This window comes from Myodes glareolus, chromosome 6 (assembly GCF_982192425.1).
Source record: "Myodes glareolus chromosome 6, mMyoGla1.1, whole genome shotgun sequence".
Lineage (NCBI taxonomy): Eukaryota > Metazoa > Chordata > Mammalia > Rodentia > Cricetidae > Myodes > Myodes glareolus.
In genome coordinates, this window is record NC_142031.1 from 86,158,800 (window position 1) to 86,186,301 (window position 27,502).

The 27,502-nt window shown below is 43.2% G+C and overlaps 1 protein-coding gene across 2 annotated transcripts in view; it reads left to right on the forward strand.

The window, feature by feature from the left end:
• Thada (THADA armadillo repeat containing) overlaps positions 1 to 27,502 on the forward strand; it is a 318,719-nt gene that overhangs the window by 247,932 nt on the left and 43,285 nt on the right. For both annotated transcript variants that reach the window (XR_015738149.1, XM_087907299.1), the window contains exons 32-34: positions 23,085 to 23,458; positions 24,405 to 24,523; positions 25,116 to 25,188. Coding sequence is in view for 1 of the 2 variants with exons in the window: in XM_087907299.1 (XP_087763425.1) it covers positions 23,085 to 23,458; positions 24,405 to 24,523; positions 25,116 to 25,188 (566 nt within the window). In the remaining variant the exon portion in view is untranslated. The remainder of the gene's footprint in view (positions 1 to 23,084; positions 23,459 to 24,404; positions 24,524 to 25,115; positions 25,189 to 27,502) is intronic.

Genomic DNA, 27,502 nt, shown 5'->3' on the forward strand with positions numbered 1-27,502 from the left:
TAGCTTATCCATGATTTGTTGCCTTCAGTAAATATGTTCAGGCTGTCAAAGTCTAGCTCTGCCCATATGGAGCTCTCTTCCCAAATTCAAACCAATTTAAAGTGTTTTGTGGGATGGGGGTTAAAGCAACCTTACCCAGATTGATGTATATTAGCCCACAAAGCCCCTATGGTCACACAGAAGTAATCAGAACACAGAATCCTCTTCACATCCAGTAGTATAGGATCATACTAGTTAACAGGGACCACATCTTGGTTTAGCCAGGCATACCTGTAATCCCAGCACTGGAGAGGTAGAGACAGGAAGATCAGGAGTTCAAAGCTAGACTCAGCTGCTTGAGTTCTAAACTAACCTGAGCTACAGAGATCCTGACTCAAAAGAAAAAAAAAAGATAAAAATCCCAGCGTGTGCCTCTCATCACAACATAGCTATTAATGTTGCCCCCTTATATTCCTTAAAGTATTCAGGTTTGTACAATAAAATATGGTCTTTCTAGCTGCAACAAACCTATGTGCTGAATCTGCTTTAGTTTACACTTGAGTTAACTGGGGTCCAGAGGTTGTGAAAAGAATGTAGATCATGCTACCAAATAAGCTGTCCTAGATTTTTACCATTCTGTATTTCATCCAAATTCCATATCTGTGTCTGCAGATGTGTCTAAAGGCCTTATTACAAACCTCTTCACCAGGATACAGGCAATGTTGTGTTTTGGAAATCATTGGTCCAGCTCTGTATATATGGAATTCTGTTCTCAAAATGCCTTAAAGTGCACTGTGGGAGCCAAGGGCATATGAAACCACCTCACCCAGATGTGTGTTCTGTTTAGTCTGATATGAAAGGGTCTGTCCTTGAATATTGTAATGTACCTTTGCCTCCCCAGCTTGTTTCTCATCTTTTGTTTATTGACTCTATGAAGATGGATTTGAGGGTTTTTTTTTTTAGTTGTTCTCCAAACTCTTAGCATTAATTATGGCACATACCGCAATTAAGTATAATCACATACTATCTTTAGTAACTCAATAGCGTTTCTCATACATATATATTGCTCCTCTTAGCATCCTTTCTTATAAAGTAAGATATGGTGGGAGCAGAGTATTCTACCCTTTCTCTAACGTGGCAGCCATAGCTCTAAATGTATTGTATTTGCATTGCCCAGGGAGGCAGAAACTAGCCCCAAGTGGTGTTTGAGCATTTGATGCATGTAGCTGCTCCAAGTTGAGATTTTCTATAAGTATAAAATGTACAGCCTACTTCAGAGAATTCCGCTGTTAGGACAGCTAAGATAAGAGGACTACAAATTTAAGTCCAGCCTGGGTTACATATCACAACACTGTCTTTGAAATACTTAAATGAGCAGGACTGATGAATGACTCGAAATGTAAGGGCACTCGCTGCCCACCCTGACAACTTGAGACTGATCACCAGAACCCTTGGTGGAAGAAGAGATCCAACCTCTGAAAGTTGTCTTCTGACCTCCACACACTCACCGTGGCACACTCATGCCCACACACATATACGCAATTAATCGACAATTGATTAATTAGAGTTCAAATATTAAAACTAGAAAATTTCTCATTTTTATACTGATTATTTGTTGGAAAGGTAATACTTTGAAATCATTAAAATTTGAAATTTATTACTGAAATTAATTTCATGAGCCTGGTGGTGGCGGCACACACCTTTAATCCCAATACTCGGGGGACAGAGGCAGGTGAATCTCTGTAAGTTCAAGGCCAGCCTAGTCTAGGGAGCAAGTTCCAGGACAGACTCCAAAGCAACAAAGAAACTCTGTCTCAAAAAAGAAAGAAAAAAGAGAAGCAAAAAATTTCATTAGTTTTTTTTTCCACTCCTTAGTCAAAATGTGAGGAGCTGGGGTGTAGCCAGTGACACATTATATGCCTGGCATGTGCAAAGGCCCTGAACTCAATCCCAGCACAACAACAACAAAAAAAGATTCAATTACTAAACCGAGTATAATGGCTCACAGCTGTAATTCAGTATCTGGGAAACCAATACTGGAGAATGGGTTTGAGGCCAGCCTAGTCTACACAGCAAGTTCCAAACCAGCCACAGTTAAATAGTGAGACTTTGTCTCAAAAAATTAAAAACAAACAAACAAACAAACAAAACACTACTACTAAATGGGGGGGGGGGGGAGTAAGAAGATCAAAGCTATCACTGAATACGTGTGCTTAGCCCTCATGCAGAGAATATGCTTCATGCAACAACAAGTACTCTGCCAGTACTCACTGGCCCCTGTGGATTCCATGTGTCCACCGTCATCATCTGGAAATCTGCATGCAGCCTGTACTTGCAAGGCTATGGTCCTCCCTCACGCTCAGTTCTCCTCCCAGTGGGTAACATTTAAGGAGAAATGCTCACATACTTGTTCAGGCTTCAGGAATCTACTTGGTCACAGCTGTCTCTACCACTTGGACAAAGGGTTTTGTTTTTTACTTGTATTCATGAGAGATGCTAGTGTCAGATTTATGTCGAGCACACGTATCTAGAGCTAGTGTGGACTGTGCCTTGGACTAAGAAGGAAGCACCACAGAGAGGTTGTTTCTTCTTGGAGTTGGGAACTTTGTAGGGGAGGTCACAGCCAGATTTTGACAAATCACAGGGACTCAGAAGATGAACAATGAAGTGGATATTACCAACAGAGAGGGAGTCCACACCATCTTCAAAGAGTTGGGGTGTTTGAGGTTCAAAGCTAAGCAAGTGTTGCCAGAAGTGAAGCTGGCAAGGCAGAAACAAAGTCACAGAGAGCCCCAAAGACCAGAATCCAAGGAGCCATTTGACTGTATAAGCAAAGGAAGTTACTGTGTGTTATAAAACAGAGTGGAATTATGTGGGTTTAAAACAACATGACCTTTTTTCCCTCTATGCTCTTACTGAATTCTCAGCACCCTTAAGGAGACAAATTCTTATAAAGAACAGAACTGAAGATTTTTTGGGTGGTGCACTTTTTAAATGTTTTCTTTATGCTTTTATTTGTTTGGTGTGTTGTGTGTGTGTGTGCGCGCGTGCACGCACGCGCACGCATGCATATATACTCCCGTATCACAGCATGTTCAGAGTATGGTCAAAGGACAGCTTTCCAGCTTTGGTTCCCTCTTTCAACCACATGGACCCTGGGATCGACCTCAGGTTATCAGGCTTGGTGAAAGGTTGATGGAAGGTGCCTCTACCTGCTGAACCATCTTGCCAGCCTGCATTTACTTTTTATTGAGTTAGGATCTCGCTATGTAGTCCTGGCAAACCTAGAACTTGCAATGTTGAGCAGGCTAAACTTTAAATCACATAGATCTACCTGCCTCTGCCTCCCGAGTGCTGGAATTATAAATGCATCTAACAAGCCCAGCAGTACTGAAAATTCATTCACCAGCTATCAGGGATGTTTTGTTTGATCATCATGATAACCAGTATTGGGGCTATGGGAGACAGAATGGAAAGCAGGAGTGCTAAAAAGTATTTTAGGATAGTAGAGTTGTAGGACACTCCTTTCTCTTATTTCTACCTTAGTAACTTTACACAAGTCAGTTTCATTCCTGTGTACATACATACATTTTCATTACACGTGAGTGCACACACATTCACACACAACTATCTGGAGTTGGCTCTCCTCTTCTGTCATGTAGGTTCTGGGGATTGAACTCAACCCTATCAGGCTTATAGGCAAGCACCTCTGTCCACTGAACCATCTTGCCTGTCTGATGCAATTACATAATAAATGTATTTATAAATGGGATTAATTACCAAAAATAATAAAGTACTATTTTCAAGGAGATTTAGGGTTGAGTTTTAGGTGGAGGTGGCTCTCCCCACCTCTCTCAAACTTGTTCTGTAAGTGGCATTAAAAGGCTATTTGTATTGCTGAAATGTCCTAGAACTACCATGAAGGACTGGGGACACAATGAGAAATACCCAGAAAGAGAAAGGCAGAGAAGATCATTAGAAAACCGTGTATAAGCCAGGCAGTGATGATGCATGCCTTTAATCTCGCACTCAGGAGGCAGAGGCAGGTGGGTCTCTGTGAGTTCAAGGCCAGCCTAGTTTATAGAGCGAGTTCCAGGACAGGCTCCAAAAAGCTACAGAGAAACCCTGTCTCAAATAACAAAAAAAAAAAAGAAAAAGAAAAGAAAGGAAAGCAGGAAGAAAAGCGTGTAATAGTGACATGTTTTGTGTGCTTCAAACATCTATCATAGTACTTCTAAATCTTCAACTGAATCTTTTAAGGTTTCCTCACCCATTAATTGCATTTTAAAAAGTCCAAATCTGGGACTGTGTTTGGAGTTTTAAAGTGATTTAAACCCGCACGGACATTGTGTCTCCTATATTCTTTTTTCCCTTTCTATTGTTATTAGCATACATCATGCTTCTGCATAAGGAAAATTAGTCTCAGCTTCCAGGCCTGTGCAAGGGTGTGTAAAGAAGGAGGGGCTGGGCTACAGGCCTGTGCAAGGGTGTGCAAAGACAGAACTTTAATTCTAATCTTAAATCCAACCTAAATTACTTGTTCTCAGGTAGGAAAACACCCACTGAAATATTTATTTAGTAAAATATTCTCTGGTGCTTGCTAAATATTTGTCTTAGGGTTTCTGATGCATGGACTGGAGAGATGACTCAGAGGTTAAGAGCACTGACTGCTCTTCAGAGCTCCTGAGTTCAATTCCCAACACCCACATGGCAACTCACAACCATCTGTAATGAGATCTGGTGTTTTCTTCTGGTGTGCAAACACACACGCAGGCAGAACACTACATACATAATAAGTAAATAAGTCTTTTAAGAAAAGAGAGAGAAGGAGGGTTTCTGTTGCTTTCAAAAGACAACATGAGTATGGCAACTCTTATAAAGGAAAACTTTTAATTTGAGTGGCCTGCAGTTTCAGAGGTTCAGTTCATTATCATCATGGTGGAGAGCATGGCAGCATGTAGGTAGGCATGGTGCTGGAGAAGTAGCTGAGAATCCTACATCTTGCGGGCTACAGGAAGCTGACTGAGATACTGGGTGATATCCTGAACATAGGGAACCTCATAGCCTGCCCCCACGCTGACACACTTCCTTCAACAAGACCAAAGTTACACCTCCTAATAGTGCCACTCCCTATGAGATTAGGGGGGTCAGTTACATCCAGACTATCACAATATTATCCCCTTTCCTCTGAGAGATAGACTTTCTATTTGCCTATAAACCCACCCCTTAAATTTTATTCACAGTTATTGAGTTGAATACTTACCACATAATTTAAATAAACATCATACTATGTGTTTAGACTCCATTTTATGTTTTGTGTGTATGTGTTATATTTCCTTTCCTAGGCCCCATTTTATGAATTTTGTTGTTGTTGTTGTTCTTTCTGAGACAGGGTCTCATGTAGTCCAGGCTGGCAACAAAGTTAATATATATAGCCAAGGACAACCTTGAACCTAGCATTGTTTTATACCAGTCTAGGGACTGAACTCAGCCTCCTGCATATCCTATCAGCCAACCCCATCTTACTGACTTTGTGAAGATTGTTTTATACTTATCTGTATTCATATGTACATCAATCTATTGAAATATGGATCTTAAAGGTGATGGTTAATGAAGAACTGGTCACAGTTTTAGCTAAAGAACCTGTCGTTCCTACACTGTTTTGTGATGCTGGGGACTGAAACCAGGTCCTTGTACTTGCTAAGCCCACACTCTACCACTGAGCTGTGTCCTCAGCTCATTTCAGACAGGGCCTTGCTACGTTCCTGGGCTGACCTTGAACTTTGTCTTCTTGACTCTGCTTCCTGAGTAGTGAGGACTACAGGTCTGTGTTCCCAGGCCTACCTTTGTGCTCCTTTGTATCTAGGTCTCTGGAGGCAGCTCCCTGCCCCTGGGACGTTTGCTGGATGCCTCTTCTGCTCTCAGTTTTAGAAAACATCATTTTCAGTTTCCTCTCCCTTGTCATGGTTAATAATAATGGCCGACTTTTGTTGACTCCTTATTAGCTCTTGGGCAAGCACTGTACCCAGCATTCCATGTGCTTGAATTGGGGAAGTGCTAGTGTTCCTTCATTGTACATGTGAGCACATTGAGGCAGCGAGAACTCATGTGAATACTAAAAATGTGTCCTAAGGTGTCAGAGCCTGGGCTCTCCATCCCCCAACAGGAGCTGTAGAACACCCTTTCTGGATACAGCCCCAGGCTTCATTCCCAATGCTGCAGTTCTAAATCGCAGTTGTTATAGTGTAAGAAAGTGTGGAGCCATCTGAAAGCATAGCTGGAACTCGGGTATATTACTAGAAAGAGAGCACTTGCTACTCTGGGTGGGACCTGCCTTTTTGCCTTTGAACACAGACATTCTTAGGGCCACATCAACATTTCTCAGTAGCAGGCTGCTGGGGACTGTTTCTGTGGTTTCTTTGTTAGTTGGGATTTACAGGTCAGATCTCATCACTCTGCCAAGTACAATAAACACTCCTTCAACTGGAATCTTTATCATTATTACTATCTTTTTCCTAAATGCCCTAAAAGTAACCAGCTCACAGGAGTGAAATCAGAATCCTAAGTGGTCTAACTGCCGAGTGGTGTGCTTTGTGGATGGGTGTTAGATAAGGACACGGGCACTCCATATTACAGCTCATGTTTGTACATCAGAAGCTGGATGCTGTCAGCCCTCCCCCCAGGCAGCTTAGGTGCCAGGACAGTCAAATGGTGAAGTCTGCAGCGTACTCAACAATGCTTGTGTTTTGATTGCTCAAAACATGAACACTCTGTGCATGATGTGAAGAAATACAGTCCATGATTTTTATGACCTAAGAACTTCCTCAGCTTAGTCCCTAGGAAATGTAGCTGACCAGTTAGTTACATAGAATAAAAACATTGGCAACGTACAAGCACCTGCTTTGGTTATCCCGTCTAATTAGGTTAAATGTAACCAATTCCATGTGAACAAATTGAATATGATTTGCACTGTCCTTTGGCTATATGCTTTTAGTAGAGCTGCATGCAGACCTGTCTAATGTGACACAGCTGGTATGAGCCCCTCAGCTGGAGTGGGAGGGAAGGGGGATTGAGAACAGATTTTAGTCTTCTGGGAACTTCAGATTTCTGGGCTTGCACCTGTGAAAGTTCAAGGAAAATTTTCAGGTTTTTGTCATCAGTAGATTAGTTGATTTTCTCCAGACACTGGACTCTGGTCTAAACTATTGCTTTTCCCAGGGAACAGTGCACTCTGACAAAGCAGCTAACTCTCTTGCACAGGGCAGTATTGGATGAGTAGATTAAAATGATGCGTGCCATGTTGACCCAAGTCAGTAGTGTGTACAAGGCCAGTTTCATGTTGTCTAGTAGGAAGATGGAGACTGTCCCTGTGGAGTGAGTTGCTCAGCCGTACAACTGGTCACTGCAAGGGGTCCACTGCCATTTCAGTGACCCAAATTAAATGCTGGTCGTAGTGTGACACCTGGAGTGAGTGTCTTCAGTGTCCTGAAACTTCTCGACCTGCACTCCTACCCTAGAGGAAGAACTGTTCAGATGTGCAGGATGATCTCAGCACTCTGTGCTTTCTGTCCTTTTACATATTTCTGCCTCTCCCCTCTCCAGCCATTCATTAACAATCACCAGGAACTAGTTGGCCCTATTAAATTACAGTACATTTGTTTTTTTTTTCTTTTTTAAGTCTGTTCTGGGGCTAAAGAGGTGGCTTAAAGGTTAAGAGCACTGGCTGCTCTTCCAGAGGTCCTGAGTTCAATTCCCAGCAACCACATGATGATTCACAACCATCTGTAATGAGACCTGGTTGCCTCTTCTGGTGTACAGACATTCATACAGGCAGAACACAGTGTACATAATAAATACATCTGTTCTAGATATTTTGCATGAGTGGAAATCATACCTTTGTGTCCTTTCATGTTTGAATTGTTTTACTTAATGTTTTCAAGTTTTATCCATGTTGTGGCCTAATGCACTTTCTTTCTCTTTTTTATAGCTAAATAATATTCTACAGTGTAGATATCACATTTTTTAGTCATTTATCAACTGATGGACATTTTGTTTGCTTCTACACTTGATCTTTTACAAATAATGCTGCTATAAATATTCATGGGCTTTGTTGTTGTTGTTGTTGTTCTGAATAAACTGATCGTGGAAGTACAGTTGTTGTGTGTCTATATGCCAACTTCTTAAGGAATTGCTGAACATCTCCAAGAAGGTGGTCCTGCCAGGAACACCTGAGGTTTCCAGTTCTCCGTTTTTTCTCCAGTACTTGTTATTGCTTGGTTGCAGTCACCTTGCTGTGTGGGGAATGGTATTTACCGTGTGAGATTTGACTTTCCTTCTTGATGATACATCATCTTGCCTGATGCTCATTGGTCATTTTTCTATAGAGAAATGTCTACTCAGACCTTTTACCCAATTTTTTAAGATTTATTTTTATTTATGTGTATCCATATATATTCATGGTTCTCCACAGGGACCAAAAGAGGGTGTCAGATTTCTTGGAACTGGAGTTACAGATTGATGGAGAAGGATCATCTGTCTATGTGTTACTTTCATTGGTTAATAAAGAGACTGCCTTGGCCCTTTGATAGGACAGAAAATTAGGTAGGCGGAGTAAACAAAACAGAATGCTGGGAGAAAGAAGGCAGTGAGGCAGTCGCCATGACTCTCCTCTCCGAGACAGACGCAGGTTAGGATTTTCCCGTAAGCCACCACCTTGTGGTGCTACACAGATTATTAGAAATGGGTTAATCAAGATGTGAGAGTTAGCCAATAAGAGGCTGAAACTAGTGGGCCAAGCAGTGTTTAAAATGAATACAGTTTCTGTGTAATTATTTTGGGTAAAGCTAGCTGGTAGCCGGGAGCACAGCCTGCTGCTCCCACCACTACAACAGATAGTTGTGGATGCTGGGAATTGAACCCAAGTCCTCTGCAAAAGCTGACAGTACTCTTGGCCACTGAGCCATATCTCCAGCCCCAGAGGGTTTTTTGTTTGTTTGTTTGAATTTGGGTTAATTTTTAATTTGGTATGAGATACAGAACTACCATATCTTTTGTATGTGACCATTCATGTGTATGTTTTAAAAAGAACTAATTCCCCACTATATCACCTTTGCTTCCTTGTCAAAAGAAGACAACTGACTATAAATTATGAGTTTCATTTTGAATTCTTGATTATTTTATTTGTGTGTGTGTGTGTGTGTGTGTGTGTGTGTGTATTTCACTTGTGTGTGGGATGCCCTTGGAGACTTGAGAAGTTGATCCCCTGCAGCTAGACTGCAAGGCAGTCGTGAGCAGACCAACATGGGTTGCAGAAACTGAATTCGGGTCTTGTGGAAGAGCAGCAAGAGGTCTGAATTGCTGAGACATCTCTCCTGCCTCTTTCTGGGTTTTTAATTCTTTTCCATTGCTCTGTATACATGGCCATCTGCCAGAAGCACACTGTCTTGATTACCACTGCTATGTACTAACTTTTGAAATGGCAATGAGTCTTCCAAATTGTTTTGCTGGTTCCCCACATTTTTATATGAATTTTAGATCAGTTTTATTAATGTATTAAAAGAGTGGGAAAGATTAAGTGTGTAGGATTACATTGAGTGTGTAGATTGGTTCGAGAAGTATTGTCATCATAGCAGTAGTATTTTCAGATCCATGAACTGAGAAGGACTTTCCATTTACTTAAAAATCTCTAACCTGGGGGACTCAAGATGTAGCTCTGTTGGGAGAATGCTTGATTGCCTAGCATAGATAAGCCCTGAGTTTGATGTCCAGGACTATATCAACATGGTGATGGTGGTATACACTTATAATTTCTACCCTCGGGAGATAGGGGTCATCTTCAGCTACATAGTGAGTTTGAAGCTATCCAGAACTGCATGAGACTCTTTCTCAAAATATAAGTCAGAGGGTTTTTTGTTTGTTTGTTTGTTTGTCTTGTTAATGATGTTCTATAGTTTTAATGTCCACACCATGTGTGTCTTTCATTACGGATTTTTTGTCTTGCAGCCTTTCTGAGCTCATAATTAGCATGGGGGAGAGGGTAGATCCCTTGAGGTTTTATGTATCCAAGTTTCATTTGTATCTTTTATGTCTTCTGTATTTATGTTTAGTTTTTTCTCATCTTTACCATGAGTAACATATTTTATATGAGTTATTTTCATGACCATGCTTCTCATTACTTATTATTTCTGTATTTGTTTCTTTTTTTTAATTAATGTTCACTCTCATCTTGGGTCACACTTTCCTACTTCTTTGACTAATGGTTACTATTGGATACAGAAAGTGGTAGTTTTATGCTGTGAGATGTTAGATTTATGTTGTTCATTTGATATGTATGAGTTTGTTTCAGCACAGTCATGTTGCTTAGGTCACTTGGCGTCTTCTGAGGCTTGGTTTAACATTCTCCTGCAAGGTTTAGTCTGAAAAGGAGCCTTTAGTTTAAAGCAGGCAACTCCACTATATGGCAGTGCCCTGTTATGTGTGTAATGTCCCCATACTACAAGATCCCCACTCTGGATGGGAAAGCAAAACTAAATGAGCCTTTTAAAGCATAAGGAATTGGATGGTTCAGCCCACTGTGGCTTTTTCGTCCTCACTCTCCTCGCCCTATGCAGATTCTCTTTCTGCATACAGAGGTGTGGAGCCAGATCCCAAGACCCCTTGACCTACAACTGTGCTGATCACCAGGGCCTCTTAACTCTGTGAGCACTTCCTCTCCAGAAATGTATCCCACTGTCTGCAGTCTGACTCCCCCAATCTTAATCTCGTCATACAGTCTCTGTGCTGGGGCTTTAGTCCCCCATGAGGATATGCCCTGCCCAGTGTGTAAAACAAGAATGTCATACATTTTCCAGTTTCTGGTTGTTTGTGGTTGATGATGAATCTTGCAATAATCCTTCAAGTGCAGATACAAAGTTACTCCCTCTGCCTTATTTGACACCTCTTGTATTTCTTCAACTATGAGATAAAGGCAGTACCCTCAGAAGATCAGGTGGAAGTCATAAAAAATTGTGAAAACTTATTGAAAAATCATAAAGAGAAAAAAGCTAACACTGAAAATGCAGCTGTCTGGAAACAAAATTGATAGCAAAAAAGGGATGGTTATCATGTGGGGGTGGGACTTCTGAGCAGATGTTTGGTATCTTAGACCATTTTCTGTTGCTAGAAACATCATAGACAGATAATTAAGAAAGAAGATGGTTTGTTGTGCTCACAGTTTTAGAAGTGGAAGAGCATGGCATTGGCATCTGGCAAAGACCTACTGCACCATCATCCACAGCAAAGTGGGCTTCCTGGCCCAGGTGTCTCTGCTCTTTTTATAAAACCACTGTCCTTCTGGATCAGAGCCTCAATCTTGTAGCTTCCTCTGATGTTTGTTACCACCCAGTTAAATTCCATCCTCTTACTGCCTTGTGTGGAGATTAAATTTCACTGTGAGCTTTGGTGGGGTCATTCAAACAGTAATGCTGGGTGCACTTTCCCATAGGCCCACCTCCTGTAACTTACCTGGCAGAAGTCCCTTATCTCCTCTTCACTTTGGACTTTACAGCCCAATCAGATTCTGCTGAACTTGCCAACTGGGAGCCCCTCCTTGCGGACCACGCCTCCTGCAGTTTGTCTGCGGTCCAGGGCTGCTAGAGACCTTTTTGGTCTTTGCTTCTGTTTCTTAAGGTGCATATGTAAGCACTAAGACACAGCCTCCATACCGTCTTGTAACACTAGCAAGGAACTGAGATGGTCCAGTCCTTCTCAGGGTGAGGCTACAGATTGGGCCCCGGTCCTGAGAGGAGTCCTTCCACCCAGCTGTGGTCCTCAGAGTGCTTTTATACTATCTACTGTTGCCTCAAGATGTCAGAGAAGTCTCAGATCCTCTGTGGGAAACAGGTTCAGTTAAAGGGGTAGCAAGTGCTAGGGTATTAGGATGGAGCAAGTTCCTCCTAGTCTCACACCTAGAGACAGGGCAGTTCTTTGAAGAAGCAGAAGCAGTCTACATTGGGAAATAACTGCAAGTTTGTGTTTGTAAGTTTGTCCTGTGTTTATCCACAATATTTCCTTATTTGCTCCCTGTGTTGGACAAAGGCTAAGTGGGATAGAGATGGAGGAAAGAAGTTAAAAATATTGATCCCTTCCCATGGGATAGCCCTGACACACTCATCTTTTGTGGACTCTTCTGATTCCCAAGTTTGAAGGGCTATGTTCTTAGTTCATGACTTAACAAATGCTCTTCAAATAGCATACTTAGAAGACATCCTGTGTCCCGGCAGCACATAAGAGCCCTTTGCTTAAACTTACCTGCCTCTGTGCTGGCTCTGTTGCACAAGTCTGTAATGCTTGAAATGCAGGCAGGAGGGTATGAAGTTCAAGGTCGTCCTCAGCTACATAGTGAGTTTCATACCAGCCTAAACATGGTGTTCTGGGGCATGAAAGGGAGATCCATGATTCTGAGAACATATGGACAACCAAGTATCCTATTGCTGCAGTGAAACACCATGACCAAAAGCAAGTTGATGAGAAAGGGTTCATTTGGCTTACACTTCCATATTGCTGCCATTAATAAAGGAAGTCAGGGCAGGAACCTGGAGCCAGAAGCTAATGTCAAGGCCATGGAGCAGTGCTGCCTACTGACCTGCTCCCCATGGTTTGCTCGGTCTGCTTTCTTATAGAACCCAGGACCACCAGCTCAGAAATGGCCCCACCCACAAAGAGCTGGACCTTCCTCCATCCGTCGCTATTTAAGAAAATGCCCTAGAGGCTTGCCTAGACTGGATCTTATGAAGACATTTTTTTCAGTTGAGGTTCCCTTCTCTCTGTTGATGCTAGCTTATGTCAAGTTGATTTAAAAAAAAAAAAAACCAGCCAGCACATGAGGGAAAGGCAATATTATCAGAGGGCCATGAATGTGATGGGGCCGTACCTCTGTATGTGTCTTTGAAGGGTCAGAGAACTAGAAACAAAATTCGACAAAAAAGTAACAGCAGGACCACTTCAAAGAAGCCTATCTCCAAGTCCTCTCCCAGGTCCTTTTCCGTATCTGTGACTGGAAGGGCCTCTGGGGTCAGAATCACAGTTTACTGGGAGAGGCAGGGTTAGAAAGGAGGATGGAATTTCCCTTTGATAAGGAGAAGCCAAGAATTAATAAATCAGTTAATTTTGTTGTTGTTGTAGTTCCTATGGTTTCCTGTTCTGTACAAGTATCATTTTTTTTTTTTACTGAAAAGTTGCATAACAAGACATTAACATTCACAGAGTACAAATTATCAGCTGATTATTTTTAGAGTCATTTTATCAACCATTTCACAGAAGAACTTCATTTGGCTCAGATTGTAGACCGTGCTGACCTGAGAGAAGGTGGGACATCCCACTGCACATTGAGACTTTCTTAGCCCCTCCTTTAAGGGATGCCGGGAGAAAGCTTAGGACAATTATGTCTGCCACCTTTTTATGGGGGGGAGGATTCTTGTGTATCCCAGGATGCCCTTGAACCCACTATGTAGCCAAGTGACTTTGGATTTATGATCCTTCTGCCTTCATCTCTCCAGTACTAGGAGTACAGGAGTAGACTACCACACCCAGCTTATATAGTACTGGGGATCAAATGCAGGGCCTTATGCTTCATCCTCCCAACAGTCATATCCTCAACATATCTACAAACTTGTATCAACCTAGCAGCATCAGAGAATTCAGGGCCTTTGCAAAATTTGACAGAGACTCGTTTGAGGTTGTGAGAGCAGCATATGTAAGGCTGGGTAGATTAAGGGCCTCTGAGTCTCAGTGGCAGGTGAGGTCCCAAAGTGACATAGTGAGTTCCATTGTGACCTGCTCATTGACCACTCGAGCCTCGGTTCTGTTTGTTGTCTTTTTCTCTCTGGAAGAGAATACTTTCCCATCCATGCCTCTGGATTGCAGCTTGTCAGTAGGCTGCTAAGACTCCCCAGTAATTATCCTCTGCCAGAACCAAAAAAAACCTCATTCCAGGCCTGTCCAGCTTTTCCTTCTTGGCCTTTGTCTTTTTGACAACTCAGCACAGGACTGTTGGGAATTTTGTTGAATGGCATTACAGTGAAGACCAGGAACTGTGTATGTTATGGAGCTCCGTGGCTGAGAACTAGAGCAAGGGGTTGGCTTCTGATGAGGAAACACTGCCAAAGGGACATCATTTAGACACCAGAATTCCATTCAGCAGGGCAACTGTTGACACCAAGAAGAGCAGATGACCCCAGATGGGCTGAGGTAAAGTGCATGTGGTCCCTGCCACTCCACAGCATCATCAATACATGGGAATTTGCTAGAAACATGCTTGCAGGGTCTTACTGAATCAGAAGCTCTAGGGTAAGCAACTAAAATTTGAGGAGACTTAGAGAGTTGAGTCTCACCTTTAATTGTGTATATTCTCATTCTTTCCCTCCTTCCCTTCCTCCTGTCCTTCCCTCACTCTCTTCCTTTCTTACCCCCTCAAATTAAATATCTTTATATTGTAACCCCATTGTATCCATAATTATGTGGCAGTGATATCAGCCAGTTTTTCAGAATACCTTTGTTAAAACTAATATGTGTCTTCAATTTGGGTTTCAGGTAGAAGGCTTGAATGTGGTACTTCATAATACTACCATACACTCTACCAAGTAAGGGGTGTGTGTGTGTGTGTGTACACATGTGTGTGTGCGCATGGCACATATGTCTGTTATATCCACACATACACTTAAGACAAATTGTAGCTCAGGCTGGCCTTGAAGTCATGATCTTGTCTCATCCTCCCAAATACTGAGGTTACAGATGTGTAGTACTATATTCGGCTTTATACTGACTTGTAAAAAGAAGCTTTGAGGCCTGTGCAGTGGTGTACAACTATAGTCATGGCTACTTGAGAAACTGAAGAAGGAAATCGAGGCCAACCTGGGCAGCATAGAGAGACCTGTCAGAGGGGCATTTTGATAAATCTGTATGAGTGGCTCAGGCCTTTTGATAGTCTACAAGCCTGCCGCTAAGATTAGCTCCTCCTCCAAACTTGCTTAAGATGCTGCTGCTAAATTATCTGTCAGCAGCCTGGTCAGCGTCAGTATCCCTGACTTGGCTAGTTAGGAATGGCAGATTTGAGGTTCTAAGCTAATTTTAGGCATCATTGTTCTGTGTGCAGGGTAAGACTGAATTCCCCGGCCTGGTGAGGACACAGGGTGAATGGCTTCAGAGCTGCACACAGACATGACTCATGGGGTGAGGAAGCCTTTGTCAGTTTCCCCAGACCTGTCATTCTCAGTGCTGGCACTGCATTGCTCTGTCCCTCATCTATGGGATGTGTGTGCTTTGGCTGTCTTTGTTGACAGGGTCTTACTCCGTATAGCTCAGACTGGCCTAGAATTCTACATAGCCCAGGATAGACTTAAACTTGCTATGATCCTCCTGCCTTGGCCTCCTAAGTGTTGGGATTATACACATGATGCCCAGATAATAGTGGAGTTTTATTCTTTTGGTTTGGTTTGGTTCAGTTTATTTTTGAGACAAGATATAACCTTCGGGATAGCTTTGAACTCCTGATTCTCCTGCCTTCTGCTGCACACTGGGGCTCCAGTAGTGTACCACCACACCTGGCTAATTATAGCTCTTTAACACTTTTACTTTATAAAATTAAAATTTGGCAGCTGGGCTGGAGAAGTGGCTTGAGAGTTAAGAACACACACTGTTCTTACAGAGGTTTGGTTCCCAGCACCCACATCTGACAGTTCACTATGCCTATAGCTCTAGTTCTGTGGGACCTGGTACCAAATTCTAGTCTCCCAACACTTAGATGCATATACTCAACACACACACACACACACACAATTTAAAATAAAACATTTTTAAATTGGTAATTTGTAGCTGTCTGCTCCATTACTTATGACTTTGTTTTGTATTTTTAACACAGAGTCAGTCTCACTGTGTAGCCCTCTGCCTCAGCATTCAAAGTGCTAAGATTATGGGTATGAGCCACCAGGCCCAATAACATTTTGTTGGGGAGTATTTCTCCAATGAGGCAGGACATAACACAGCAGGAGGTAATGCCCTGCCTTGTGAATCCAGCCAGTAAGCCATTATCCTAAGGACTGGAAATACACTTTACTCTGAAGAACAAACAAGCAAATAAAAAAAAATATCTGAAGATGAACTCAGATTGAGTGTGAGGCTCAGTTACACATTCTTGAGTGACTGAACTGAGCACACTGGTGAAAACATGCAGACTTCCCAACAGGAAGGCCTTTAAAAGTCCCCGTGCAAAATGGAATCCCAATTGCCAAAAACATCTGAGCCTAGTACAAATACAGTAGGGACAGTTAAACAAGGACTTGATCCTTTCAGTGAGACCATGGCCTCCTGAGGAAGAAGAAGCCCAAAGCAATCAGGTTTGAGATGACAAGCAGAAAAAGTACAGATTAGCCACACTGCCTGCTAAAGAAGGCTGCAGACCAAGGAGCTACTGTCAGCTCTTTTTGCCATGCTGACAAAAGGACTTCTAAAAATGAAAATGTAAGTACATGTTGAAACAGACTTTCAGCTGCCTCTTCTACCCCAGGATCCAGTCTCACTTCCAGAGAGCTCTATTGGAAAACTGGTGGGTAAGTCCTGCCGTCTTTGTGGAGCAACCCGACAGTCACAGTAGCTGGCAGTCCCAGATGCCCATCAGAATGACCTGGGTCACTTTAAAACTGCTAAGACTCTCCTAGACATGAGATCAAGTGTCCCTGAATATGTTTTCCTAAGTCTCCCCTATGAGTTTCACACGCTCCCTTGACTAAGAACCACTGTAGGAAAGGAATTCTGCGTTATCTCTGCAATTGCTCATACTAAAAACTTGGACACTCCTCCCTCCAGCCTCTTTTTCCTCCTTGAGCCCCCCTCCCCCGAGTTCTGGAGCACAGTGGAGGTGATTTATATAGTTTTCCACCCACAGGACCTCCATGCAGGCAGAGGCTGGTCTTTTTAACTCACTGCCATATCTGAATCCTAAGAGGCCAAGAACAAAAGTGTATGTGGCGAGCCAGTGTCTACACTGCAGAAGGCCCCACTCCCCAGAGCCTGCCAGCAGCATTTGATCGTGCTCACTCAGTCTTCTGAATTCTTAGTAACACCCTCCTTTGTGACTTCCCTAAAGAGAAAATGCACCACAGTTAATGCCTTTCCTCTTCCCTTCTGGGAAGTACCAAGCTAGCATCAGCTGCACTTTGCTGAGAGCTGTAATTCCTGTCTACGCACTCATAACCCAGCCAACCCTGGGAGAGTTCTCCCGAGTGTGCCTCTCAGCTGGGATACAACACAGGACCACCAGTCAGCGTCTTAACAAGGCAGTAACCTGCACAACCTGAAACCAGCCGAATCCAAACCTGATAGGATCCGTGTGTGTGTGTGTGTGTGTGTGCTCACACGCGCACACGGGCTGTGGTTTTCAAAATGTTTGGATCAGCAGCAGCTGTAGCAGCCCTGTAAGGGCTAGAGGTGTGACTTCCTCAGTGAGAACTGGGTCTGTGGCTTGGCCAGGCATGATGGCTCACACATGTGATCTTATCACTTGGGAGAATGAAGCGGGAGAATTGCCATAAATGTACACATACCAAGGTTAAGGCCAACCAGGACCTTTTAGGGATAGTCTCTCTCCAAAACCTAGTGCTTGGACTAAACCTCAGTTTATAGAATGCTTGTCTGGCATGCCTAAAGTCCTAGTTCAAGCTCTAGCACTGTGTAGCCCAGGTGTGGTGCTGCAAGCCTGCAACTCCAGCATCAGAGGATTTGGAGGGTCAGCAGTTCAGGGCCATCTTAAACTGTGTAGCAAATTCAAGGCCAGGATGGACTACCTGAGACCATGTCTCAGAAATTAGTTCATTAATTGGTTAATTAGCTAAAACAGAATAAGACTGATCCCTCCAGCGGAGGCACACTTGTGTTTCAGCTATTCAGCTATTTTGTTAGGGCCAGAGATGATAAAGGTACCTGTCACTCAAACCTGAGTCCAATCTCAAGAACCCACGTAAATGTGAAAGACAAGAATCTACCTGATTGTCCTCTGGCTCCATGTGTGTGCCATGCATTTCCACCCCCACCGTGATAATAAGTGAAATGAAGTTTGAAAGGAAAACTTAGCTCTGGTGTATCCTTTGTGTCACAGTTGTTGTGTAACATAGTATTCTATTCTAACCCAGTCTGGAAAGAGTGTGCCTTGAGCATAGCTTGATGCCTGTCTGCCTCATGGTACAGATGTGAGACAGAGCGTTGGACGGTCCTAGATCTCCTTCCATCTGTTCTCACCTAGCTCTCAGTAGAGCTTCTTTTCAACAAAGAGTTATTTTATCTTTTTAAATTTATGTCTGTGTCTGTGTGTCTGTGTCTGCACACGTGTTGCCTGCAGAAGCCAAAAGAAGGTGTCAGATCCACCTCCAGGGGCTGTGATGTGAGTGCTGAGAACTGGACTCAGGTCTCTGCAAGAACAGCAAGTGCTTTAACCATTGAGCCATCTCTACAGCTCCCGAATGGCATTTTTTAAACTTTTCTCAGTAATAACTATTGCATTCTTTTTGGTCTTTCTTCCAGCCTTTATGTTCTCTTTACCTGTCTTAGTTGGGTTACTATTGCTGTGATAAAATACCATCGCTGAAAGCAAGTTGGGTAGGAAAAGGTCTATTTGACTTACAGTTCCACATCACTGTTCATCATTGAAGGGAGTCAGGACAGGAGTTCAAACAGTACAGGAACCTGGAGGCGAGGCCATAGAGGAGTACTGCATCCTGGCTTGCCGCTCATGGGTTGCTCAGCCTGGTTTCTTTGAGGACCACCAACCCAGGCATAGCACCACCCTCAGTGGGTGGGCCCTTACCCATCAATTACTAATTAAGAAATTGTTAAGCCAGATCTTACAGAGGCATTTTCTCAGTTGTGGTTCCTCCTTCCCAGTAACTCTAGCTGTGTCAAGTGACATAAGACTAACCAACACATAACCTAACGTCTCTTCTCTTGACTCATCTGTAAAAACAGAACAATAGTAGAGCCTGCCTTATTCATTGTAACTACAAATATTCTCCATCCCTCTGGTCCCCTGCACTGGTTTCTCTCTGCCCGCCTATTCCCAAAGCCACTTATGAAATAACCACTCTGAGGCTTAGTATTAATCACATACTCTTTAGCCTGTTAACTCAGGCTTCTTATTAACTAACACTTATATCTTAAATTAACCCATTTTTATTATTTTATATTTTACCATGAGATTCATAGTTTGTTACCTCTTGCTTCTTGGATGGCTATATGGCATCTCCTTAACTCCGCGTACTCTCTCTCTTTATATATGTGTATGTGTGTGTGTGTGTATGTGTGTGTACATATGTGTGTGTGTGTGTGTGTGTGTGTGTGTGTGTGTATCTGTTCGGATTTCCCACCTGGCTTTACTTTGCTAAGCCATTGGCCAAAACAGCTTTATTCATCAACCCATAAAAACAAGACACATATACAGAAGGACATCCCACATCAATTCATAAGTTGTTAAATGGGGAGAGAAACACCCAACAGTGTCAATTTTAAAAGCAATTCTTATTTATAATGTTAAATAATAGGTATACAGTATTTTATAATAACTCAAACAGAACATAATGCATAAATACTCAACACTGACTCTTATGAGTCACTAGCAATTTTAGGACAATAGGCTTTTCAGGGTTTTTTATTAACATAATTTTTTATTGATTCTTTGGAAATTTCATACCATGCACCCCATTCCCACTCATTTCCCAGTCTCTCTATATCCACCCTCCACCCTTGTAGTGTCCCCCCAATGGAAAATTTAAAAAGAATAATAAAAATAAGAAAAAATAAAAATGCAAATAAGAATATTGATTTAAAAACCAACAAACACAGCCTGGTCTACAGAGCAAGTTCCAGGACAGCCAGAACTGTTACACAGAGAAACCCTGTCTCGAAAAAATAAGAAACAAACAAACAAACAAAACACTTCACTCCATCTTTCCCACCTCTCCATTGCCTCTTCATTTGTCTCAGTAGCACTGGGAGATGGTGTGTTTCATGCAGCAGACCCTTTTGTCCAAACAACTTTACTAGATTTACATGGAAAGCTTATTGTGTAGTGTGTTGTTGGTCGGACTCAAGACCTCTGGCTTCTGGTCCACCATCTATACTGGTCCCTCACCAAAACTCCTCTTGAATATCTTACTGTTGCCTGAGTCATGGAGATCCTGCAGCTGTGGTTCTGTAGGACCAGTCCCTTCGTACGCTCCTGCAGGTCATAGATAGGGTAGATGTTGGGGAGTACCAACTCAAAGTCCTGGATATGTGTCTGGGTGACTGACAGTTGCCTTTTCAATATTGTGTGCATGGCTTTTACTCCCCTTTAGTCTTAAGACTCTTCTATAACAGATTGTTCTCCTTGTCAAGTCTAAATCAGACTTGAGTACCCAGTGTCTGTACCTCAGGGACCTTCCTGAACATGCTTCCCACCAATCCTAGTACTTGTCAAGACTCCAGAGGAAACAAGCTGTTTCTGGTCCCACTCTCGAGTCCAGGAGACCATACACTCTACCTAGAACATCTCCCACAGATAATAGGTTCCTCCAAAACATTATACAAAATGATCCAAGCAGTCTGGCTTTTAACTACATTTAGGTTTTATTGGTTTGGTATGGTTTTCTGAAATTAGGTCTTCCTATGTAGCCCCAGGCTGGCCTGGCTCTTGCTGTCTCCTGCCTCCACCTTCAGTCTGTTGGGATCAAAGCATGTACCAGAAGCTTGGCTCTTAATGACATTTTTTTTTTAGTTTTATTATTTCATGTGTAAGAATGGTTTTTTGCATTTATGTATATGCACCACATAAGTGCCTGGTGCCCCTTTGAGGTCAGAAGAAGATGTTGGAGCCCCTGGAATTGAAGTTATAGATGGTTGTGAGCCACCGTGTATGTAAGTGCTAGGATCCAAAACTGGGTCTTCTGCATGAACAGCAAATGCTCTTGCCCTCTGAGCCATCCTTCCAACCTTCTTTTTAGGAGCAGATCAATCAGTGAAATGTTATCCTTACAATGGAGTAGGTGAAGAGAGTAGGAAATGGTACCAAAAGATCATAGAAATGGAGCGCTTCCATTGGGATTGGAGTCTTAGACAATGAGAATGATCTGAGTCTACCAGCTGCCAGGGTTTCTCTGCTCTTGTACAGATACTTGTCTCCTATGGTGAGGTTCGTATGGCCAATGGTAGTGCCCCTATTCTAGCTTCATTGCTGTTTTGTGATAAAACACCAATGGTAGGGAAGAACGGGTTTATTTCAGTTTATAATTGCAGGCTACAGAGAAGTCAAGGCAGGAACTTTGTTGAGTCCCCAGTCAAGAGCAGAGGCTCGAGCCCAGCCATGCTGCCTACTTGCACTGTTTTTTCAGCAGACTTTGTTTATTCTCACGCAGTTCAGGGCCCAGCCACTGCAGTGGTGGGTTTTCCCACTCCAGTTAATAATCAAGGCCATCTCCCATAGACATACTCACGAGCCAATCTAATATGGTTCTTCAACTGGGAATCTCTTCTCTAGTGATTGCAGCTAGTTTGTTGAAGTTCAAGCTAACCACTGCATCCCCTCATCATACTGGAATACCTTCCAGGATGGACTTCTTTTTTAAAGAACTTGTGTTGTATAAATATTCCTTGTTTTAATTCTAGATTTATTTTAAGTTTATATGGCTCTTTAAGTTCAAAGCATTTCCTAAGCATTAAGTTACTCTCTCAGCTTCCTGTTTATGATAGTTCTCTAAAGTCAGCAGTGTTCACTGAGCGACATTGAGATGTCAGATATTTAGTGCTCTGTGTCCTGGATGCCCCCTAGTAAGCCATGCCAGGGTAAACTCATTCACCTTCCTGATAGCCTTATGAGAGTAGTGTCGTAGACTGAATTTCAGCAAGGTGTCAGATGACGTTCCCCTAATGTTCTTGTAGATGAAACCCCTCAGAACAGCACCCAGCTGCAGATGACTAGAACCAGAGAGAAACTGCTCAGAGTGGGATGGGAGGCAGGTATGAATACTCCCTGCATTTCTGTCTCCTGCCTGGCCTAGTGACATTGTTAGTAACTATTTAGTTGTGATACTTAAATCATTCTGTGATTGAGGCCACCCAGCCTTTGTTAGATGATACAGAATAGAATTGGGTATTTATTACTTAGAGGAGTGGGGGAGAAGGAGAAGAGAAAGAGAGAGACAGAGAGGGAGAGAGGGAGTGCATGCGCCAAAAGGGAACAGTGAGAATCAAGATGGCAAGAGGAGGGCAGGGGTCTCCGGGAGTGGGCGTGGCTTGTCTCTTAAAGTGTCCCCTAGAACTGGAGTTACAGACAGTTGTGAACTACCATGTGGGTGCTGGGATTTGAACATTAAACTTAACAGGTAGATAAGGTTTAAGAGGGATTAAACCCAATAAAGAAAACAAGTTGACCGTAAGTTCCAAGTACAAGACAGCTCCCCTCTTTGTAATCAAATAAGAGGAGGGAAACTGGGGTTTCTACTGACTGCATCAGGATCCAATAGGAAGTCTAGTAGCCTGTTGTCCAGATCAAGGGAGGACAATGGCCCTACTGGATAGATAATGCAGGGCATAAGACTGTTCTGTGATTCAAGTTCAGAGAGGGAGAGAACTGCTTATGCCAGTACAGCTGAACAGGAAGAAAAGTCCATAACAATGAAGGAAGCAGAGCGAGTAAAATGATGGTGGGCAGATGCTTACAGAACTGTCATCAGGAGGGCAGAATTAGGCCAGTGAGTGAAGTTTTAGAAAAATCGTTGTGACAAAACTGACATTGTTAATTGTGCTAACAATGAAGTGTGCTGTCTCGTGAACGTCAAGTCACCACAGCATGCACCCCAGAGCCTCGGGTGCTTTGCAGGGACCTGAGTCCTGAAGGAAGTTTGGACTTTTCCTTGAGCACTTTCCAGAGCAGGAGGTCACTGGTCTGCATTTATTGAGTGCCCAGAAGGGCGCAGGAGCTCATTTTCTGGGATGCCTCCTACTCTCCTATATCCTTTTCTGGAAAACCAAATGAAAATACTACTTCTTTCTCCCTGTTTTTTGTTGTTTTTTGTTTTTGTTTGATTGTTTGCTTGCTTGCTTTCTAGCTTTGGAGAATCTTGGCCTCTGGGAAGATGTGAGAAGAATTGTCTTGGGATCAGAGCTGGTTACAGGGTTCCCCTGGACCTTCAAGGTGCCAGGCCTGCCGCAGTACCTGCAGAGCCTTACCAAACTCTCCATCCCTGAAGTGTGGGCATCGCTGGCTGAGGCTGAAGGACAGGCGGTTCCTGTTCCTCTCTCTTTCCCTCGGCTACTGGAGTCTTCCTTTCCTGAAGTGCGCTTGTTAACCCTGGAAACCCTGCTGGAAAAGGCAGCGTCCTCTGAACTGGAAGAAAAGGGACCACATCCCTTGCTGTGTAATATGGGGGAAGAGTTCCTGCTGTTGGCGATGAAGGAAAACCACCCAGGATGTTTCTGCCGGGTAGAGTCTCTGCTGCATTGACACCCTTCTGTGTCCCACGTTGGTTTAGAAACCACCAGGAAGATAAAAATGGCAAAAGCAAGTCAGGCTAGTGCTATCTGGAGCAACAGGAAGTAGCTTAGCATCCACAAGATCAGGATCCTGTATGTTGCTTGGCTTTATGTATAGACGAGCATGGAGAGGCAGTGGTACCACTTGTAAAGATTTATCAGTTATAGGTTGAACCACTCTGTCTTGGGAAAGATCATAGAGAATTAGATGTGGGGGTGGAGAGACAGCACAGTAGATGGTGCTCGCCACACAAACATGAGAATCCATGTAAATGCCAGCTAGGCATGGCAGCTCACCTATAATGCCAGCACTTGGGTAAAGATGAGATCCCTGGGGAAAGCTAACCAGCTACACCAGTCAAACCAGGAAGCTCCAAGTGCAGGGAAAGACCATGGAGAATGGTCATGGGAAACAACTGTTGTCACCCTGGCCTCCATTGGCTGGGACACATCTCAGAGATTAATTTAACTGATATGCCTAATTCCAGGCAGATGGGTACCTGGAAAGCCTGGTCAAGATGAAAGTAAGATTTCCAGGCTTGGCATCTCAGAGAGTTAGGAGGCTGGGGCCTCTCTGGGCTACAGAGTGAGTTCAGAGCACTTAGTGAGATTCTGTTCCAAAGCTAAGAAGTGCAAAGGGAAAGGGAATCTGGTTCAGTCTAGCATGCATGAGACCATATAGACTTCCTGTGCAGGTGTCAGGAACCAGGGACCCTCAAGCTTGTCATTGCTCTGCCCTCCCTCAGTTTCTCAAAGATGTTACAGAGGAAATAAGAAATCAGTCGATTTTGGGACCTTTTGAAAATCGATTCCCCTCCTTGTTATAAACAGTCTTGCTGGACCACAAGACTTTTCCCAGTGTATTTCTTTACCTTGTTTTGTTGGATTTGACTCAGGTCCTGAAGATCCTCTATCATATGAACCCCAGTAAATGGCTTCCCCAGACAGAATGTTGTGTTCACCTTTCCACAAAGGAGTTCCTGATCTGGACTATGGATATTGCTTCCAATGACAGGTTTGTCCCCATGCTCCTGTGCAGTCTTGGTGAACTATATACCCCTTCAGGTCACCATGAGGGAGCCTGCTCACTGTCTTCCCTTACGGGCTCAGATACTGAGTTTCTTTCTCAGCCTCAGCCTGGGAGCTGTATTCTAAACCCTAGTAATAGAAGAGCATCAAGTTTTCTCACTAGTAACCAAAGGGAACCAGAAGTTGTACAGACAGGTACAGACAGGTAAAGAATTTATGTCTTCAAAAGTTATAGACTATATCCGTAAACATTTGTGCATAAAGTATGTTAAATATAGGTTGGTTAGTTGTTAATCTAGCATCAGCAAAGCCCTGAACTTGATTCCCAGCACCACAAAAGCCAGTGTGGTAGCACATAACTGTAATCCCAGCACAAAGGAGGTGGAGGTCAGAGGATCAGAAATTCAAAGTCAGCCTTGCCTACATAGTGAGTTTGAGACTAGTTTGGGTTACACAAGAGCCTGTCTTATCTCAGATGTTTAACTTGGCTTGTGTATGTCGTAACTGTTGAGGACCTGTGTGTGTGTGTGTGTCTGTGTGTGTGTGTGTGTGTGTTTTAATTTTATTTTATTTTCCAGATCTGAAATCCAGAGTGTTGCTCTGAAGCTTGCCTCCAAAGTCATTGCCTACCACGTACAGACATGTGAGGAGGTGAGGCTGCCTCTGTCCCTGTGCTGATGCTTTCTTACCCAGAGGCTGGTGGTGAAAGGGAGCGTCCCAGAGGCAGAACCACAGGAACTCAACAGAAATGTTACTTGTACTGGAGATTTACTTTGGGAATCGCTTGCAAAATCTCAGAACACATGCTTCCTTCTCTGTTGTTTTAGGCATTTTTGACTAGAGCCTCTGAGGGTGAAGCCCTCCCCAGCACATATATGCCCATTGCTTTCTCCCATTTCTATTGTTTAAGAGGGAATAAGCTGTCGGGCTGGAGAGATGGCTCAGTGGTTAAGAGCACTGGCTGCTCTTCAGAGGTTCTGAGTTCTATTCACAGCAACTACATATGGCTCATAACCATCTGTAATGAGATCTGGTACCCTCTTCTGGTAGAACACTATATATATATAATAAATAAATAAATCTTTAAAAGGGGGGAGGATAAGAATTACAACTTAATGAGCTAAGTATGATCATGTATTGCCCAGGCTGAAATACCCTGCCTGCCGTGTGAATGAGCTGTATCTGAACCAAGTCTCACGTATGCCCTACCTGTCCCACATGCCCTTTGAAGGTGAAGTGGAACTAAGTAAGCTTCCTAGGAAAATGCTGTGAGACAGATACATACATACATAGGTGTATGTGTACCTAGTCTCAGGAAACACTGTGGAAGAGGAGACAAAATGAATTTAATAGCTGAGAGACGGGGAGAAGGGCAATGAAATCCCATCCTCTGCTCTTCCAGAGGTCCTAAGTTCAATTCCCAGCAACCACATGACAGCTCACAACTATCTATAATGCAGTCTGATGCCTTCTTCTGGTATGCAGGCATACATGCAGATAGAACACTCTTACATAAATAAATAATTTTTTTTTAAAAAATCAGATTGTCCTAGGCTGAGTCAGGGTAAAAACCCCAATGTTAGCATTAGCAAGCAAGGAAGCAGATTCCTTGGCTCTGTCATTCAAAGGCACGACTGAGGACTAAAGTTAAGTCGCAGGCCACTCAGAGAGATAAAAATTTAAAAAATAAATAGAAGAAAACGGTGTTTGGAAGTAAGGAGAAATATGGAAAGACAGGATTTTCTTAAAAGATAAATAGGTCTGGGACTGTAGCTCAGTAAAGTAAAAAAGAGCATTTGTCCAGGATGCCCAAGGCCCTGGGTTCCCTCCCTAGCACTACAACCAAATAAAAGCCCACCCCTGTAATCCCAGCACTTCTAAGACTGAGGCATAAGGGCCCCAGTTGTGAGCCCAGCTACATAGAGAGACAGCTGTCTGAAGAAACAAACAGCCACAGCAGAACAACTCAAACCCGGGTTCTAAGGCAGCGAGCGGTCTCGACAGCAGAAGCCGGAGGCACCGTGTGGCTGCTCTTCACCAGCTGCCTCCAGCGTAGCTGTTTGGAACTTGAATGAAGTATTATCTCATGAAACTGGAAGTATTTTCTAAGGAGAGAAAAATCCAGAGAATGGTGGACTTTCATGGAGGGGTACATTGCCAGGGCTCTGTGGGAGAACTGTGCTTTGGCATCAGCAGCTGAGAGCCTCAGTTTAGATCTCTAGAGCTCCTGCCCCAGCGCTCAGGAGGTACAGTCAGAGAGGTTCAGCTCCTCGATGGAGTGTCTTGGAGACTGCCTCTGGTTCTCTGATGGTGGGCTTCATGAACAAGACATTCCTTCTCCCAGTTCTGAGACTTTCCAGAGAAGGCCTTCTCACTGCCTGATAACTGCAGACATGACAGAGCGTAGCACCAGGTGAGAAGGCATGAAGAAAAGGTACAGACAGACAAACAGAAGAATTTGCTTGTGCAGCAGAGTTATTCCTATAAGGATTAGCCCAGCCTGGAGATAACAGCATTTATCCATTAATGTCATGATGTCCCACTCTCCCTCACTGCTCAGAACGCCTTGCCCCATATAACATGTCACAGCAGCAGTTGGATTTCAGCATGACCTTAGAGGAAACCTCCAAAGCATACCAGGAAGTAGTTCACATGGAATGAGAATCTCCATTATAGGAAAAGTGAGACATGAGTACAAAAGCTAAAAATAAACCAAGTGTCAAAGCTCAGAGTAGAATATTATTTGACCATGAAAAGGAATAGATAAAGCTTAGAAACCTTGATCTGTTGGGTGTAGTGGGACATACCTGGAATCCTAACACTTGGGAGGTAGAAGGCAGAAGAATCAAGAGTTCACAGCTAGCCTGTGCTATAGGAGACCCTGTCTAGAAGAAAAGAAAACATCTTAATATGTGGAAAAGGAGCTACTCACAAGAGATTATATGACCCTATTTATATTATATGC